Raw genomic sequence first — 15515 nt, forward strand, 5'->3', positions numbered from 1 at the left:
GTTTGTCGTTCCTGTATGAGTGTGCGCAGGTAAGTTTGCTTCTTTAATTTTCTTTGAGCCTCCTGTTTGCTTTGAAGAGTTAGCACAGTATAAGAATTTGTCTACAATCTGCTGCCACGTACCAAAACCTAAAACACTTGCCGGATTTGTTGAATTCATTGACGTATAAATAGAGCCTATAGGATATATGGTTTCAAGAATCTGAGTCTTCATTGTTTGAAGTTCATGTTTAACATTTATAAATCCATCGCCATCTACAATATTTATATTGTTTGTTATTAAACCATTAGGAAAAGTAGGAGGATAAATTCTTTGTTCAACTAAAGATGTACCGTTTCTTCCTGTTTTTGTTACTTCTTCAATGCATGCTTTAATTTCTTTAATCTTGATTGTTTGAAATTCTTCATGTGCATGGTTCTTGTCGGCTTTACTGTCTAACATTGATGGTAGTTTGTATGCTTCAAAGTTTCTGGCATATTGATCAATGTTCCTGCAATAGTTATCTAAATTGTTAAGAGTATCTTTTACGCTTGTACTCGGATTCTCTAAAGGTGCACTTGAACCCAAATCATAGTTCAATATTATGTCGTCTGCTCTAACAGTAGTGAAGGATTTATGTGTATGGTTCTTGTCGGCTTTCTTATCTAACATTGTTGGTAGTTCATATGCTTCAAAGTTTCTGGCATGATCTTCGATATTCCTGCAACTGTTATCTAAATTGTTAAGAGTATCTTTTACGCTTGTACTCGGATTCTCTAAAGGTGCACTTGAACCCAAATCATAGTTCAATATTATGTCGTCTGCTCTAACAGTAGTGAAGGATTTATGTGTATGGTTCTTGTCGGCTTTCTTATCATATAAATCTTGAGCAGTGAATTTAACATTATTTTCATCATCCATGACATAAACATTTTTACAGCTAATGTCTTTCTTCGTTGTTATGTTTTCATTCGATGTTAAACCTTGTGGAAAGTTAGGAGGTTTATAATCTAATGCATCCCCACCAGTTCCGCCAACCGTTCCTTCAATACTTTCTATAGCAACAGTTGAGAAGGAGTTATGTGTATGTTTCTTTATCTGCTTTCTTATCTAACATTGCTGGTAGTTCATGTGTTTCAAAGTTTCTGACATGACCTTCGATATTCATACATTTGTTATTTAAGGAGTTTAGTGTATCTTTTACGCTTGTACTTGGATTCTCTAAAGGTGCACTTGAACCAAGGTATAGTTCAATATTATGTCGTCTGCTCTAACAGTAGTGAAGGATTCATGTGTATGGTTCTTGTCAGCTTTACTATTTAATGTAGCTTGAAGTGAATTTATATCGGAGATATTGTGTTTATGAGATTTCAAAATTTTGTTCGTTGCGTCAAGTTCATCTTTGTCAGCTTTACTTTTAATAGCATCTTCAAAAGTTATTTTTGCCTTAACTCTCAAAGTAAATCTTGGTTCAACTAATACACCGTTAACAAAGAAACTAGAGGCATAAATTTCATTGTTATAACCAAATGCTTCTGGTGCTTTACCTGTGTCATACTGTACAGTACAGCTTATGTCATAACCTTTAGCACGAATGTATTTATATCTTCTTTCATTAACATCTTCCGTCTTCACTTTTTCATCCTGTGTTAAATATCCATGGTAGTCCGTTATAATCTGTTCATCTGAACTTATATAATGAACATGGTTTTTATCTGCTTTTTCGGCAAATTTCTCTTCTATCTCATTTATTTCAAGTTCATGCCTACCACCACCTCCCGAAGAAGTATTTTTCTTCAGCTCTTGAAGAACATCCACTTCACCATCTTCGGTGTCAATAATGAGACTTTGTGTTAAAACTTTTCCTGTCTTAATGGATGTTTGTAAAACTTCTTCTTCACCGTGTTCGGGGTCATGGTCGTCATCATATCTTGCGAAATCAGAGATGTTGTCATACATTAAGCATATCTGTCTCAAAAGTTCTGCTATTTTGAAACTGGAACGAAAGATATACAGAACTTTCATCATCTCCTAAAGTCAAGTCTGCTTCTTAAGTATTTCTTGAATGTATGCAATGAGAACAGAGTACCTTGGAAAATATTCGAACAATATTTCATTAGCTGTTGGTTTTGGTGGTTCTTCTGGAGTTTCTGTTGTTTCAGTTCCTTCTGTAGGTTCTGTTGGAGTTTCTGCATCTCTTGACTTCAATGCTCTTGCTCTCAAAGACCTAAATGTTAGAGCACCAGGTTTTACAAAGGACTTTATAAATGCTTTAATAGTTCCTGGTAAGTTATTGTTAGCATTAAGTAAGTTCCTTATGCTTCCATCATGTACGTCCATAGCACTATGTAAAAAATCTATACTTTTCTTGTAGTCAGCAATAGACTGACTGTGATTTTTTAAAGATTTGTCAATACCTTTAAGCAATCTTCATGCATGTCTGATACTGAGCCAAGAATATCATTTGCTTCCTTTAGTGTATTTTGTGCTTCTCGTAAAGTATCCAATCCCGTACGTGCATTGTTTGCTATACGTCTTACAGTATCTATTTGACTCCTTGTTTCTTGCATCCAACCAGATAAAGTTTTAATAGTATCCGAACCATTTGAAATGAAGTTCAAAGCATTTTTAACGTCATCTAAAGCTTCTTCACCAAGTACCGCCCATATCTTTCCGATTTGGTATTGAAGAACTCCATATGAACCAGCTGTTAAACCAGTATTTATAAGGTTCCATATCCATGATTTAGCAGTTTTTCCATCCTTTCCATCTTCACCATCCAAACCGTTTTCGCCTTGAGGTCCTTGTATTCCTTGTATTCCTTGTATTCCTTGTGGTCCTTGAGGTCCAGTGTCACCCTTCTCTCCTTTCAGTTCATCTTTATGTTCGTTATAATATTCTAATGTCATAAGGTGTACTCATTACTGCTACCAGCAACGCCGAGAATTTGTTTCTCATTCATGACTAAATTCTTTAGGCATTTAATGTTGTCGTCAAATCGAAAGCTCTTTAACAATTCAATGAGAACATTTAATACTTTCACTAATGAGGCATCTACTGTAGAATTTATATATTGCACCGTTCCATCATTTATGATAGGAACTTTACTTATTGTAATGAATGGGTCATAAGTGTTAAAAGTATCGAAATCAATGACTTTTTTAGTTTTTCCATCGTCAATGACTAAATCATTGCCTTCAATGGTTAAAGTTGAGTTTTCGTTTACTAGTTCATGTGCTCTTCTTGCTTCATTTGTTTCATACGCATATGCAGCAATAGTCATATTTTAATGAGAATAAAATGTTGTTCTATTTGCAAAGTACAGACCCAAACGAATACGGGACAGTAAAGCTACAAACAAACTTAGGTCTTCAGAATGAAGCGCTTGCTTTCAGAGTTGTTGACTTCAATACTATCGCAACTTTTGTCATAACAGATGAAACAGATTTCATAGAGATTGAAATAGATGGAAAGAAGTGTTATAACATTTCCTAACAGAGCTGGGTATAGAATAGATAAAATTGCTGGAGTCATGGATACTCTCATAAATGAAGAAACTATTGACAACATAGATGTCGAACTCTCTTCTGAGGGAACATTGAAGTTCAGTTATGCGAAGGAGTTTAAGATACCAAGAATGAGTCATAGAGTACAACTTCTTTTGGGTGCATACCATATGACATTTCCTTTGAAAAGTGTTGACAAAACGATTGAGATGAAATCTGTTCCATACGTATGTTATGGTAATTGTTTATACATTGAGTCTAAAATAGCTAATGTCACAGGCATTTCAGGAGTTAATAGTAAAGGTTCAGTAGAATATAAATCCTTCTGTTATGAAGTAAATTCAATGTTCATTCCAAACGTTCCTGTCATAGCAACTCATTTAGGTAAATGGGTTCGCATTAGTCCTCATAATTTGAAAGACATGCAATTCAGACTTGTTGACTTTCAAGGAGAGCCTGTAGAACTGAAGGCACCAGTGCGAATGACTGTTGAAGTTGACTTTTTAGAAAATATTAAATGCAACAGCTTACAAGAGAACTCAGAGCTAAAAATATAAAGTATGAATGTTATGTATTAGGTCATGAACTTTGGTTGTTGCTGTTTGATGAAACAAATGAGTTAGTTATGTCAGTCAAGAGAACAGAAAAATATTGTGTTAGTGAAAACTGCACCAAGTCAATAAGATTAGGTTTGCATTATGAAGATGAGTTCGATACTGTTGAAGAAGTTTTGGATAGATATTACAAATTGCTAACTTGAAATTTTTTTGACTGACGGCGCAAAGCGCCAAGACCGAAGGTCCTGACTGCTTTAATTTACTAAAACATATTTCAAGCAAAGTTTATATTCTGTTGAAAGTTTTGTATATTCATTCGAATATTTATACTTAAACTCAACTCCTGTAGTTCCTGGTGTTTCAATGATGCGGATGTTACCTATTTTCATGAATAGTGGAGTTTGACCACAGCATTCGATTTCAGGGTCGAGATAGTCAATGACACATTGTTTCCCTGTTATTCGTGAGATAACATTTTCAAGGTCCTCCTTTGTTAGAATTATTTGGTTCTTACTTATAAGATTTGTCAAAAGCTTCTTATCGTCTTTGAGTAAAATTGTTTGGTATAACTGAAGAAGGTAATGGTCTACGTTATCTGAAGGATTTGTTTGAACATTTGTGTAAGGGTTGTCGTTGGCTTCTCTTGAAAGAATTTGGTCCAGTGGTGGATACTCTAACTTAACATCTGATGTAGCGTTAGCGTTTGAAGCTGTGTTTAAATTCACCGACTTAAGTTCTGGTTCTTTTTCTTTCAAACACTCTGAACTATAGTTCTTTATGACAATATTGTTTGTCGTTCGTGAGTCAACATTTGATGTTGGTTCAATTGGAACATTAACGGCACCAGCTAAGATGGATTTGCTTCTCATTTCATATAGAATAAAAACCTTTTATATGTATGAAATGAACAATATACTCGACAAGGGTTTGAATGTAAAGCTAACGAATGAAAATATTGTTGAATTCACTGAGACAGGTGCTGTGTATAAAGATGTAGAACTACTGAACAAAAGAGCTAAGGGAAGAAGCAGGAACATGAACAAAGGGTGGAAGCCTATAAAAATTTATGTCAATGATGGCTCAGGAGGTTCAAACATAAAGTATGCAGAAAGTTATAGAGTTTATGCTCTCAAAGGTGAAAAGCCTTCATTTAAGAACAGCTATTCTAACGCATATCCTCAAAAGCTAACGGATGGGGAAGTGGATGATATGAATGACAGCAAAAATATTAACAGAAATGGCGACAGAGATGCATGGAATTTGTTTACCATCAGTCAATTGAAGGTTAAACTTTAAAACAATGTTGGTCGTTCCCATGGAATATTTTTGACTTTAATGGTATTAGTCATGATATGAATCTCAAGGTATGAACGAGGAGAGATGAGAGACTTATATGCTTCCCAAATTTCTTCAAAAGGTAATGTTATACCTGACTGTTTCCAAATGAGTTCAATATCATAACGTGAGAAACCTTGAAAGATAACGAAGTCAGTTATGAGACGTTTTATGTTTAAAGCTAAAAACCTCCATGTTTGCATAAGTATTGCTACAGTTAAGTGGTAATGTCTGACTTTAGTAATGATGTTAGCTAATGGTGAGTCTGGTTTTGACACTAAACCTTTTCCGGCGAAATCATCACAAACTAATAAAGTGTTTGATGGATATTTTTTGAAGGGGTATTTTGAAAGTTTTGACAGAATGTAGTTTGTAAGTCGTTTCATATCGTAAACTCCTGAGTATTGACGTAAGTGGTGTTTGTCAATAATTCTTTCCATCTCCTCAGAAGTCTTTTGCATTCCTGACTGTATAAATTCAACGATGGCATAATATTTCCTCTTACGTCGAATGTAACGTTGAAGAAATTCAATGAGTTCACTGTCTGGAACTTTAACGACAGAGGCTTGAACTTTTGACATAAATGTTTTCGCTGTTGAGTCCATAGAGTCTGAAGTTGCTGATATAATGATTTGGTCATAGTAAGAGTCGTTTCCTAAACGCTCTGTTATGAGTATATGACGAATTAAATTAAATGTCTTACCTGAACCCATCTTTCCACAATAGAAATAAACACCATTTGAACAGAACTCATAGTCCTTACTGAAAGGAAGAATGAGAGAACTGTTGAAGCTTTTCACTGTTTCATTCATGTCTTCATCTACGTCATGTATTAAATGCTTCATTTTATCTCCATTAAAAATGCAAGTCAGAAATATTCAGAACATAGCACCGAGTCTAACTGACAAGAGTATAAAGATATACTATGAACATGTTATGATGAAACCAACCAAAATTCAAGAAAGTCAGTATACTTATGAATATCCAAGACACTGGGTAGAGTATGTAGGAGGTGAGAAAGCTATTGAAATCAGACAGGTTCGAAGTATTCCAGCAGGAAGAACAATATTATTGAAGAACTTTAATGTTTTGAGGTATAATGATGAAACAAAGAAGCAAGATAGTTTTCCTGTTGCTGTGTATGTGAACTTAGATACAGGAGATGACATGAAAGTTTTTAATACAAAGCTTCAAACGGTAGTGAGAGAACAACTGACTGCGGAAGGACATCCATTACCTTCAGAAGTTACCATAGCATATAATTTTGAAACAAACTCAATAGATTTTAAAGTCATCTCTGCAAAGAAGTCAGGTTTTACATTTAATGAAGCAGATGTATATTCGAATGAAAACTTCAAAGCTATTGCATGGTTAGATAATGACGATTGCTTTAAGAAAATATTTAAATACAGTGACTCAACGATGTCAATAGATGACCTTCGTGGAATGTTACCATCGACGTTTACAGTAGAAGGTTCAGCAGGATTGCTTACAAGATTGTCAATTGGTGGTATTTGGTCTCGTGAGAACATTGTTATAAAATCCAGTATAAGTGAATTTGCTGAAGAATCTATATTATGTCTTTCAAACTACATGTATTCGCCGCCGAAGCATTATAGTATAACAAACTTTGTCAGTAAGTTTAACATAAGACTTGTCGAACCTTCTTCAATGAAAGATGTTGTGCTACCTAAAGACGGAAAGGATGGACTCATTATTGAGATGATTTTAATAGCATATTAAATGAGCTTGTTCTTGAAGGTCATTCATGATGAAATAACTGTTGTAGAAGATGTTAGCAATTGTTCAGACATTTTGAAGCGTATAGATGATATAAGAAATAAGTTAGATAGACCGCAAAGCGGTGAGGGCGAAGCCCGTGAGAACGCTTATGTTTCATTGACTTTCTCCAGTAACGAGAACTTTTATGAGATAATATTGAAGAGAGATGATTTTAATATGGTGTAAATGGTAGCTTGGGCAGCTTTAGGCGCAATGGGAACAAAAGCATTAGCATTTGGAGCAAAAGCACTTGGAGCTTATGACGCAGTAAATAAAATGAGTGGAGGAAGGGTTTCGAAGACATTAGATGCAAATAAAGGGAAGATTGGAGGCTGGGTTGCAAAGAAGTTAAGATTAAATAAAATAGGGCTCATAAATAAAGCATCCAATTTGGTTGCGACTGAGTCAGAAAATGCTTTAGGAAAGGACGATGAGTTTGCAAAACACGCAACAGACTTTAATGACCAGATGAAAGGTGAAACAATGCATTTAAATAGAGTCGATGGAACTAAAGAAAATGTTTCTTCTCCACCAGCAGTTTATCCATACGGACCTTATGGAATGTATGGAAACCCTTACGAAAGACCATTTGACCCATTGACTGGTGGAAGTAATTGGTATCATTATCGACGAAGAAGAAAGACAGTCAAGTTGGAGACAGACGTGAAGAAAGCAACTAAAAAGAAACCAAGGAAGAGAGTTATAAAGCAATGAATTCAACAGGGTGAAAAACCGGGTGAAAAAAGAGGTAAGATTTCACCACTTCACCTAAATTTATTTTTGTGCTATGTTTTCATACGTGTGAGGGTGGTGATATCATTTATTTTTAAATAAATGTGGGAACAAAAATAAAGCATATCTACTCAACAGGAATGAGACCCTTACTGACTATGTATTCGTTTAATGCTTGATGAAAACAATGGTACATATTATCGTATGGGTATACACAACGTCTGTTTCCATCGTCGTCGTATATGTAGAGCTCAAATCCAGTCCAACCTTCTTTTGTACAATATGTAGCTTTATTTAAGTATGCATTTATGTAGATAAGGCAATTTTCTTCATCGCTCCAGAAATAATTTTTCGTCTTTGTTGAAATAGTTTTCGTTCCTCTACGTCCATAAGGAATGTATGCAATAAATTTAGCATCATAAGGTATTATAATATATTCAGGGTTTCTTTCATCGTCAATGGGTCTGTCTTTGTTAAAATGCATGTTTCTCAGTTTTACTTGAGTTTTGAATAGTTCACGGAAACGTTCTGGGAAAGAGTCATAGTAAATGTAGTCAGACATGTCTTTGTAATGAAATAAAAAATTAAAAAAAAATAAAAATAAGGTTATTTTTATTTAGTGAGGACGGTAGTGAATTCGTTAGTGAAGTCGTTTATGTGTCGGATGGTTTTGTAAATATTTAAGGTTAAGTTGGTGTTATGGTTGTGTTGTAAAATATACGTTACCGGTTTCGTAAAGTATCAAAACCGCTAAGTGGTGTACGGAGGCGCGCAGTGCCACAGTACACCACTTAGAGATACTAACTAACGAAACAACCAAAGAATGATACAGGAGCTATCACACAGGAGCTTATTGCCTCACCACAACTGAGCGATATGCCTTCAGAAGAAAAATTATAAATTATTGGTTTGTTTTGGGTTAAGTTTACCAATAGTTCATTCTAAGATTTAGTTATAAAGCTTATCTATTAGTTCTTTTTGATATATATATATTTTTTTGAGTGCGAATGAAATCCAAAATATCTTTACCAAAGCCCCTTTAAAAATTGACAAAATTGTGAGCAATTCAATTTGATTTGGGAGTTAGAACATGTAATATATATTCAATTTCAATCTTATTTTTATAAATTTTGGCCGATTTAAGCTCTTGTCAAGTTTTGATCGGATAAGTGAAAAAATCTACAATTTATATAAATTTATATTTATAATGATAATAGATAAAAATTTATGAAAACTCTTGATAAGAGAAGTGAAGTGAGTTTTTATTATCGTTTCTTCCAATGTTTCAATCTCATATCCTAAGGAATATTGCATTATACTAAGATCATTATCAGATGTGTGTGAGATAAAAGTGTTTAGGCCCCGAGCAACGGTGTTGGAATTTACACCAAAAATTTCTGGAGACGTCTCCAGAAATCCCAAATCTGGTATTTTTACTATATATCGTATGAATATTAAGATCTTAAAAATCTGCCCAACAACGTTAGGAAGATTGAAATGACTTTTGAGATGCGACGTTATTTCGATTTGAGACTTCTCTCACAATATTAGATTTCAATACAGGCTTTAATTTTTCGAATGATTCTCTACGTATGCGTTCCCACAGTTTGTATTAAACAAGTAAGAATCAACCCACACTTACCAATATCATCATTAAACAAGCTATTCCCACATTCCCAGAAGATTTACTTGTACCAAGGTATCACGTTGGTCCCTCACTTAACCTTTGAAAATTACTGCATTTCAGAAGGACAAAACATCATTGCTACAGATGCTTCTTCTAATAACACCGATTGGTCGTATCATAATTATGAGTCGTACTCAGACAAGATCCAGATTGCATTTGATGACAAAATGAAACTTGAATCAGCAAAGATGAGGGATATCCAACTCTCACGTCTTGAAACGAAGCCCACAGCTTTTCGAAAACTTTCTCAATTATCTTTGAGCAAAGAATACCCGGTTTTAGCGCCTGTTAACAATTCTTCGAATACTTATTCGAAGCCAAGTGCTCCTTCTAGCATTCCATTGCCAGCATTTTGGGGTCAATCCTCAAACAATCTTAAGAAGGCCAGAACCTCTGGTCCGCTACTTTCTCCACTAGAAGAGAATGATTTTGATGTTTCTAAGCGTATTTAATTTTGTTTGTTTGTTATTGATCATGTTTGTAAATAATAGAGCTTTATTAATTAGTTATTTTCTAAGACCCCATAATATACGAGAATAATCTAGCGTTTGTTGCAGAAACCTTATCAATTCGTAATTTTTATCGAGTCAGGCTCGTTCATTATTATTTATTCATATTTTAATTCCTTATTATATTCTCATTTAGAATTTCCAATCGTGTCAAGTTTATTATGATTCCTGCGTTAAAAAATGATCAATCGTTGCAAGAATCGATTCCCCAAGGTTTATTAGATCAGAAGTACGAACATATTTTATTTATTCGAAAGGCTACAGTAAATGATAAAGAAGAAATCGTTTTAGCTTCCGAATATTCTTTATATTTTTTTACTTCTAAGACATTTTCAAAGCAACTGCAGGTTAGGTTATCATTTACATGGGATAAAATCAAATCTATCAATTTACCGGACTCGTCTACGATTATTTTAACCTATATTGAAAAAGAATTAAAAATTCTTCATAAGGATGCAGTACAAATGTTTTATTCAATATTGTTGCATTTGAAATCGATCTTCATACCATCTGAAATGCCTCAAGTTGAAATAAATGTTAAACAACCAACAGGAATTACCCCAAACTCTTCACCAATGCTATCAAGATATATTTACCTTGCTCGTAAAAATAATATAGAGATTGCTGCCAATGCTTTAACTGCACTAAAAGAAGGCTCTGTTTTAGTTCGGAAATCGGAAGAGAAACATAAGCAAATAGAACTAGATTTAAGCCTCTTTCCTGGTATCCAGAATCAAATGTATATTTATCTTAAAACAGCTGAAATAGAACCTTCAATTCAAAAAATTATTATTCCAAAAACGGGAAAACCGAAACCATGGACCTCTTTAGTCCCACATTTCCAAAGTAATGACACAGTTGATGGCGTAATATGCAAAGAAATCATTTCTGAAGATTTTATTGAAGTTGTTGAAGCAATTTCCAATAATTCTAAATCCAAAATCAATAGTTTCACTTTCCAAGACACAAGTTTTACTGAAGATTCACTTATTTCCATCATAAATCTAATTAAAATTAAGAATATTGATTCAATTTCAATTTTATCATCGATTGAAGCTCCACAGTTCGAAAAATTAGCTCCACATTTTGCAGATCAATCCATAAAACTCAGTTCTTTGAATAATTATTAAATATCTTCCTAACTTGAAGCATTTAGATATTTCAAACAATAGTATTGATGTATCCAACACTTTATTCGCTCTTGCTGAGAACCAACACCATCATTTGCAAGAATTAATTGCAAATGGAAATTATTGTACAAAAGAACTTACTAAAGAGCTTAGATTACCAAAGTATCTTGAAGTATTACAGTTAAGAAGGGTTACATGGGCAAAATCCAACTTAATAATGATTATCAAATTATTATGTAAAAAGAGAAGATCAAATCATCCATGTTCATTACATTTATCAAGAGCAGAAGTTGAGAATAACAGTTGGAAGTCAATTTTCAAGAAAATGTCAAGAATTGAGTTCAAAAATCTTGTTGAGTTCTATTAGGACGCGAATCCGATAAATGAGAGTCTTTTCAAGATGTTGTCCACTGCGAAATCGCTTGAAACTTTGTCATTTAGCGGTTGTTTCGATGAAAATGATGAAAATTTAAATGATTTCATCCAATTCCTTCCAAACTGCTATAATTTGAAGAAACTTGTTGTCTCCGGATCAGAATCAAAGAAAATGAAGCACTCTATTCAACTTATCTTTGATGTTTTGGAACATTTTGATATAAATATTTTGGATGTTTCAAAAAATGCGATCGGAGATGAATTATTCGTTATGTTATCGCATCTTATTGTTTCCAATCCAAACGTTACTGAATTTTTCATTGACGGAAACAATATTCAGACAATTCCAGCTTATGAGACATTTTTGGACCAAATGATACAAAGGCATACAAAATTAGTAATTGATATGCCAAAACAGGACCTGCTAAAGCTTTCTTCCAAGAACAAAGCCGTTAAAAAAACAAGATTTTCTGGAATTGTTCAGAAATTCTATGAATTAGCGAAATTTCCGATGCCAGTAATGAAGAGTGTACTCAGAAGACCAGAAATAGACCAGAAACTACCAATAGATGGTCCAAAATCTGTGAGATCTCCAATAATTCTTCCAAAAATTTCGACAATTGAAGAAAGTACATTCAATTTCAATAGCCAAAGGCCACTACAAACAAAAGCAGACATTCCTGTCTCAGAAATCCCTGCTCCTCCCGAGAAACCATCAGAAATCGAATATTTACATCACGAAATCCAAAGTGATGACAGTTACGAGTACTTTTACTCGGAAGATGAAGACCCAGAAGACGGAAGATATGATTTTGATCGAATTGGAAAAGCAAATTGGGATGATACAGAAAAAGTCTTTGTAGATGATGAATTTTGGCTTAAAAACCAAGAGCAACCACTTACTCTTAATACCCGTCAAACAATTGACACTTTTAATAAGGACTTCACCATTCAAAATCTCTTTTCTCAAATGAGATGAATTTTTTGTTAATAAATATGTATGTTTATGTAGATAGAAATATAATACTTTATTCAAACACAAAAAACATAAGTTATTCTTCATTATTAAAAACAAATTTCGAAATAATTTCTTGAATTACTTGAGATTTTGATTCTATTCCTAATTCCATAAGGTTTTCGAAATCATCATCCAAGTCATATGATTCGAACAGTCCAGAAACATCGATTCCTGTTGAAGAAAGGAAATGAAAAATTGTATCAATCATAATAAATGATTTTTCGAGCAAATCGTTATTATGAAGGCTTCCTATATCAATTATAAAGGCGAAAAACATCGGATTATTGAATTCTGAGAAAAAAGAATTCGAAATATTTGTAACGACAAAATAAAGGAGATTTGCTATTGATTCTTTAACTTCTATTGTTGAATCATGGAAACAATCTGCTAATAGCATTGAAATTGAAACAACTTTTTGAGGTTCGAAATTTTCCGAATTAATCAGATAAAAATGAATAAATTCAACTGCATTGAGCATCAAATCAGATGAATTCTGGTTCTTTGATATTAGCATCATGCATTTATCGAAAAACATGTCTCTGACCTCATTAATTTGCAATTCTTCTAATTTTATCATAATTTTGGTCACATCTATAGCTAAACTTTCTTCATTGTCTTTTTCATACTCAAACAAAGCTAAAAATCCAATATTGTTTGCGATAATAAATTCTTTCAAATCATTCGTTATTGGAAGCTCAACGTTGTTCAAAATGGAGCTAATTACTGATAGTAGCTTATGCTGTGAGAACCATGATACATCTATTAACTTATTTTGAAGTTCTAAGTCATTATCAGATTTTAATTCTAAAATTTTGAAAATCAACGTGAGAAGTTTGAAACTTTCATCTAGTGACAAATGGTAAGAGTCTGTATATGCTTGGACGAAATAAAATATATGATAACAATCTTCGAAATTATTTTGATTTACAATTTCATTTATATTAGTCCAGATGATGTCAAATGGCAAATACATATTAATACTAAACTTAGAAGCAGGAGAAGTCTCTAATAATCTTGCAATTAAGTTAAAGTTAATGGATTTGCTTTCAAAGAATGGTGTACGTATAATAGTATCGATGTATTCTAAAATATTGCTGTTTAAAAAGGTGGTTCCGAAATTTGCTAAAATTGTCAATCCAAACACAATCAAACTGACTAATGTAACGTAAATTGGTGGATTATTGAGATAAATTAATGATCTTACTGCACTCTTGAATGAATCAATGAGAAAATCAGGAAAATTGAGAGAATTTAAAATTTCAATATAGTTTTTTCGAGAGTATTGAGATGTAAATACTAAAATACTATCCGCCTCGATTTTAAAAAGTTCTTGATTGTTTTCAGCATAGAAAGAATAAAGGGATTGAATATGACTTTTTAATGAATCTTCACGCGTAGTATCCTCCTTTTGAGTCACTTCTTGAATATCTTCATCTTTGAATGAAAAGTTATCTAGAGATGGCTTGTAAAAAGAAGTTATCAAAATGAAAATGCCACTTTTTTAAGGCTCCGGTCCTGCATGATTACTGCATATAGTTAGGACGAGTGTCTAATAAGGAGTAAAAATATACCAATAGATTGCACATATACCAATATTTTGTAAAAATTAAATATTATCTATTTTTAAAATTTTCGAATTTGACTATATTATCGTTTTAAACATGATATATACTAACTTTACTATTTGATATATGATAAATAATGATATTTTAAAAATTGAAAAATTGGATTTTTAAATTTGCAAAGTATATAGTATAGTAAATTCATAAATGAGTATAATGTGCCCAATTATAACAATTTTCAATCATTTGATAATTCTATGACTATGGATTTTTGTACTTCTAATTAAAATAATGTCACTTTTTAATATATTGAGTTTAAGGTTTAAATTTAATTTAAAAAATCGATTTGTTTATACATATTGGAAAGGAATTTTTTGATAATATCTTTTGTATATTAATACATTATGACTTATACTATGTCACCATAATATAAATTCAAATTTTTATCATGCACATCAATATAAAATTGTAATTCAAAAAACACCTACTTCTATCGTCAAAAATACTCTCAATTTGAAAAAATACATCAAAAATATCAAATTTGCAAACCTAATTCTTCGAAATACTGAAGAAGGTAGAATATACAAATAGTGTCGACAGAAACTATATAATTTTCTTTACAAATTGTCGAAGGGGAACTGAGAGTTTTTTCTTATACGTTGAATTATAAATCAAATTATTGAATGGATTTTTGGAAAATTGAATACTCAATTATCGAAAAACCGTTTTGACAAAAAGTGATTAATACAATATTGTTGCCTATATTAAGTAATTATCATATATGATTTTTATTATCATATCAATTAATCGTGCATGAAGTTATTCTCGACGCAAAAATCGTTTTTTATAGGGGTCTTGCAAATCTAATTCTTCTTTCATATATTTTTTAGAAGCAAACTCACTATATCAAAATAAACTTTAGTTGCATTCTAACAATTTGTCGAAGGGGAACTGAGAGTTTTTTCTTTATTATCAAGATATGACAAAAAATGTTAATATACAATTTTTTAATATTCGACATATATAGCGATAATGTAACATTATATGATTTTATTATTTTATGATAGCATATATAAACCTTATCATATTATTAAAACTTTCACAAATCAAAAATATCTAGATTCTGTCAAAAAGTGATTTGTCAGATTTTTTCAAAAAAACAAATTACTCATCTAGAAGAGATTGTAAATCAAGTTTACTAATAACAATATAATGTATCACTAATATGCTATAAAATGTCGTGGGCTTTTTTGATTATAAATAGTTTTACCGGTCAAAGTTGAAATTTGTCAAAATACCGAATTCTCAGATAAGATGAACTATAATAGTAATACTCAGTTTAA

At 32.4% G+C, this 15515-nt stretch overlaps 10 protein-coding genes and 3 pseudogenes across 13 annotated transcripts, besides 2 other annotated features; 6 read left to right on the forward strand and 7 right to left on the reverse strand.

The window, feature by feature from the left end:
* TVAGG3_0773460 lies at window positions 1-1147 on the reverse strand (annotated as a pseudogene). Its single transcript has one exon. A coding segment is annotated over exon 1 (1147 nt).
* Window positions 1-8697: a mobile genetic element.
* TVAGG3_0773470 lies at window positions 1150-2319 on the reverse strand (annotated as a pseudogene). The gene has a single exon. A coding segment is annotated over exon 1 (1170 nt).
* Window positions 2397-3262, reverse strand: TVAGG3_0773480 (annotated as a pseudogene). Its single transcript has one exon. A coding segment is annotated over exon 1 (866 nt).
* Window positions 4297-4791, reverse strand: TVAGG3_0773490 (uncharacterized protein; the record flags this gene model as incomplete). Its single annotated transcript, XM_051246049.1, has 1 exon — window positions 4297-4791. A coding segment is annotated over one exon (495 nt), but the record flags the coding sequence as incomplete, so codon positions are not given.
* On the forward strand, window positions 4937-5338 carry TVAGG3_0773500 (uncharacterized protein; the record flags this gene model as incomplete). Its single annotated transcript, XM_051246050.1, has 1 exon — window positions 4937-5338. The coding sequence occupies one exon, from the start codon at window positions 4937-4939 to the stop codon at window positions 5336-5338; it is 402 nt and encodes a 133-aa protein (XP_051092637.1).
* Window positions 5335-6090, reverse strand: TVAGG3_0773510 (protein of unknown function, DUF4106 family; the record flags this gene model as incomplete). Its single annotated transcript, XM_051246051.1, has 1 exon — window positions 5335-6090. One exon carries the CDS (start codon window positions 6088-6090, stop codon window positions 5335-5337), a length of 756 nt encoding a protein of 251 aa, XP_051092638.1.
* TVAGG3_0773520 (uncharacterized protein) lies at window positions 6188-7120 on the forward strand (the record flags this gene model as incomplete). The annotated part of the gene is made up of 1 exon (XM_051246052.1): window positions 6188-7120. The coding sequence occupies one exon, from the start codon at window positions 6188-6190 to the stop codon at window positions 7118-7120; it is 933 nt and encodes a 310-aa protein (XP_051092639.1).
* Window positions 7346-7873, forward strand: TVAGG3_0773530 (protein of unknown function, DUF4107 family; the record flags this gene model as incomplete). Its single annotated transcript, XM_001322392.2, has 1 exon — window positions 7346-7873. The coding sequence occupies one exon, from the start codon at window positions 7346-7348 to the stop codon at window positions 7871-7873; it is 528 nt and encodes a 175-aa protein (XP_001322427.2).
* On the reverse strand, window positions 8019-8453 carry TVAGG3_0773540 (uncharacterized protein; the record flags this gene model as incomplete). The annotated part of the gene is made up of 1 exon (XM_001322393.1): window positions 8019-8453. One exon carries the CDS (start codon window positions 8451-8453, stop codon window positions 8019-8021), a length of 435 nt encoding a protein of 144 aa, XP_001322428.1.
* Window positions 8698-9469: 772 nt separating the features above from the next.
* On the forward strand, window positions 9470-10030 carry TVAGG3_0773550 (uncharacterized protein; the record flags this gene model as incomplete). Its single annotated transcript, XM_001322394.1, has 1 exon — window positions 9470-10030. The coding sequence occupies one exon, from the start codon at window positions 9470-9472 to the stop codon at window positions 10028-10030; it is 561 nt and encodes a 186-aa protein (XP_001322429.1).
* A 218-nt stretch (window positions 10031-10248) lies between these two features.
* On the forward strand, window positions 10249-11217 carry TVAGG3_0773560 (uncharacterized protein; the record flags this gene model as incomplete). Its single annotated transcript, XM_001322395.1, has 1 exon — window positions 10249-11217. The coding sequence occupies one exon, from the start codon at window positions 10249-10251 to the stop codon at window positions 11215-11217; it is 969 nt and encodes a 322-aa protein (XP_001322430.1).
* A 400-nt stretch (window positions 11218-11617) lies between these two features.
* On the forward strand, window positions 11618-12571 carry TVAGG3_0773570 (the record flags this gene model as incomplete). The annotated part of the gene is made up of 1 exon (XM_001322396.1): window positions 11618-12571. The coding sequence occupies one exon, from the start codon at window positions 11618-11620 to the stop codon at window positions 12569-12571; it is 954 nt and encodes a 317-aa protein (XP_001322431.1).
* A 44-nt stretch (window positions 12572-12615) lies between these two features.
* Window positions 12616-14086, reverse strand: TVAGG3_0773580 (uncharacterized protein; the record flags this gene model as incomplete). Its single annotated transcript, XM_001322397.1, has 1 exon — window positions 12645-13187. The coding sequence occupies one exon, from the start codon at window positions 13185-13187 to the stop codon at window positions 12645-12647; it is 543 nt and encodes a 180-aa protein (XP_001322432.1).
* Window positions 14087-14115: 29 nt separating this feature from the next.
* Window positions 14116-15515: part of a mobile genetic element that runs on past the window's edge.

Source organism: Trichomonas vaginalis, chromosome III, assembly GCF_026262505.1.
Source record: "Trichomonas vaginalis G3 chromosome III, whole genome shotgun sequence".
Taxonomy (NCBI): domain Eukaryota; phylum Parabasalia; order Trichomonadida; family Trichomonadidae; genus Trichomonas; species Trichomonas vaginalis.